Source organism: Myotis brandtii, unplaced genomic scaffold, assembly GCF_000412655.1.
Source record: "Myotis brandtii unplaced genomic scaffold, ASM41265v1 scaffold538, whole genome shotgun sequence".
Lineage (NCBI taxonomy): Eukaryota > Metazoa > Chordata > Mammalia > Chiroptera > Vespertilionidae > Myotis > Myotis brandtii.
The window spans coordinates 433,009-435,431 of NW_005369976.1; the positions used below are offsets into that span (position 1 = coordinate 433,009).

The window sequence follows — 2,423 nt, forward strand, 5'->3', positions numbered from 1 at the left end:
CAGCGCGCCCGGGCTCCAAACTCGGGCTGCGGGGCAAGTGCCTTCATGAGCCCAGAGGATGTCCGGGAAGCACTACAAGGGTCCTGAAGTCAGTTGTTGCATCAAATATTTCATATTTGGCTTCAATGTCATATTTTGGGTAAGTTGGCGCGCGTCGGGATTTCAACTATTTGTGGCCGATCGATTCGCGACGATCCCCCTCCCCTCCTCCACCCCACCCCCCCGCGTGGCTCGCTGCCTTTACTTTTCGCAGCCCCTCGGGCGCGTGCTGAAGCCGGGAGAGGGAGGCATTGCCTGCCGCCTCTCCAGCTTGCGCGCTGGAGAAACATTTCATCCTTTCTAGGAACGGGAAGCGGTAAAAAGAAAAACCGAGCCGGAGAGGGAGCACTCAGGCCTGGGGGTGGCTTTTTGAGGGACGACCAGGGGATGCAGATGAAAGAAAGGGCTCGGCAGTTTGAGAAATGAGCAACCACACGAATTAGAGGTGCTCCCGGTGGGGCATGGATGTTGGGCAGAGCGCGGTGTCATAACAGGGAGGGCCGATCGGGCAGAGCCGACCCCGAGGTCCATCTCCTAACAAGACTCTGATTGGACCAGGGCTCGGCTCGGTGTGGCGGCGGCCGGCCGGTGCCGAGCGCGGCGCGCATCTTCTTGCACCATCTCGGGCTTTGTGTCGGATGCAGATGCCGCGGTGTATGGCTCTGTAATGCGCACGTACATACCGTTTCCTGCGAGCTCGTACCCTTCGGCTGGAAAGCGCTCCTTTCGCGTAATGGACTGGCCAGCGGGCGCGTGCGGTGGATGGATTTATTTCTCTGTGTCTGACTGTCTGGATAATAAGAGCCCCGTCAACGTTTGTTTCCGTGTGTTCGTCCCTCTCACCCTCGTCCTCTTTTTTTTAAAGGAGTGACATCCGAGCGGGCCGTTTTGGGGGGAAATGCAAAGGAGAAGGGGTGCGAGACACGTTTTATTGGGGATACTGACAGAGCCGATGATTGAACGCAAGAGTGAACGCAAGATGCTCTGCTGGCGCTACCATGTGCCGGACACCTATTGTAATGAGGCTGGGACGCCTGCTCTTTTGTTTTGTTTGGATTCCTTTCCTTCATCTCACAAACGTGTTCAGCAACCAGACAAAGCGTGCGCTAGGACCAGGGTGAAACGGTTCGAGGACCGTGCTATTTTGCCTCGCCATCCCAGCCCGTCCTCACTGGGCACTCCCCCTGCCCTATGGGAAGTAAAGATGGTGGCTGTCTGGGGGGGCGGTTCTCCAAGTTGCTGTTCTTTGTAGGTTCAGTGTGAACAAAACAATCATGCAAAGGCGCGATCAATAACAATCCATACCTGTCAGAACACACGGTGTATTTATGTTGATTCCCTTTAATTTTGCCCATTTGCTGTAAACATATACATCTGTGAGAATAGTTATCAATACAGCTCTTCGTATTTTTTTTTTCTACCACACAATTACCAGGCTGTTTTTTTTAATTTTATTTTCTATAAGAGGCTGTTTTTTTATTTTCTTACATTGGTCATACAGGTTTTGCAAAAGGAAATGGAAGGGATTGGAGACCACTCTGTCAGCATGCCATCTGTCCTCAGAACTGATAAAGATAATGAGGGACACGTGAATAAATATTATATGCAGTCATTCACAGGACTTTATTATTATTTTTTGCCAGCGATTCTACACTATTTCTGTTAGCCGTCACCCCCTCCCCACAAACACTGCTACAGATATATGAAGACGAAATTATTTTCTTGCTTTGCTTTTTATTCCCCACCCTCCCCTCCCAGCTGGGAGTGTTTAAAAGTGATGGGTAGTGACATTTCTGAGTGAGGTGTTTTGATTTTATCTGAACTCTAAACTTCTTGACTTTGAGAGTCAGGGACTACGAAACTGGGACTGGACCCTATTGGGGTAGTGAGCCTGGGCCTCTGGATTGCACTTGAACACTTCCAGAAGTTGCACATTTTGGCTGCCAGGCAACAAAAAGCACCCAGGGACTCTCTCTGCAGTTTCATAGCAGGAGGTAAAAGAGAAATAAAGGGACTTGGGCCTGTTTCCCTGACAGCTTGGTATAATTCTGTACAGTGTTACAGAGGCAAATTCAGTATTTTCTGTGGATTAGCATGTAGCAAAACCTGTGGAATTGTGGAGATCTTCAAAGAGTTGCAGAGTGTTAGCATTGACAGTTCTAGGATAGAGCCACATCTTCTCTGATTTTGAAGGTCTTCATCTCTGGGGGAAGTTTTATGGGAAGCTTGAAAGCAGATGTAGGCTTTGGAACTAACAGAGCTGCCCAAGGCAGAACTGTTACATAGATGCCTTTGTTATAATGGCCCTTCGCTCACCTCTGCTTTCTGTTCACTCTCTTCCTCCTTTCTCTGCCGAAAGCTTTTCCACTCAGATCCCCTCCCCC

The 2,423-nt window shown here is 49.9% G+C and overlaps 1 protein-coding gene across 1 annotated transcript in view; it reads left to right on the top strand.

Annotated features, from left to right (window-relative positions):
• Positions 1 to 6: 6 nt before the first annotated feature.
• TSPAN5 (tetraspanin 5) overlaps positions 7 to 2,423 on the top strand; it is a 167,863-nt gene continuing 165,446 nt past the window's right edge. The window contains exon 1 of the mRNA XM_005877990.2: positions 7 to 139. Within this exon, the coding sequence (XP_005878052.1) occupies positions 59 to 139 (81 nt within the window). The 5' untranslated portion in view covers positions 7 to 58. The remainder of the gene's footprint in view (positions 140 to 2,423) is intronic.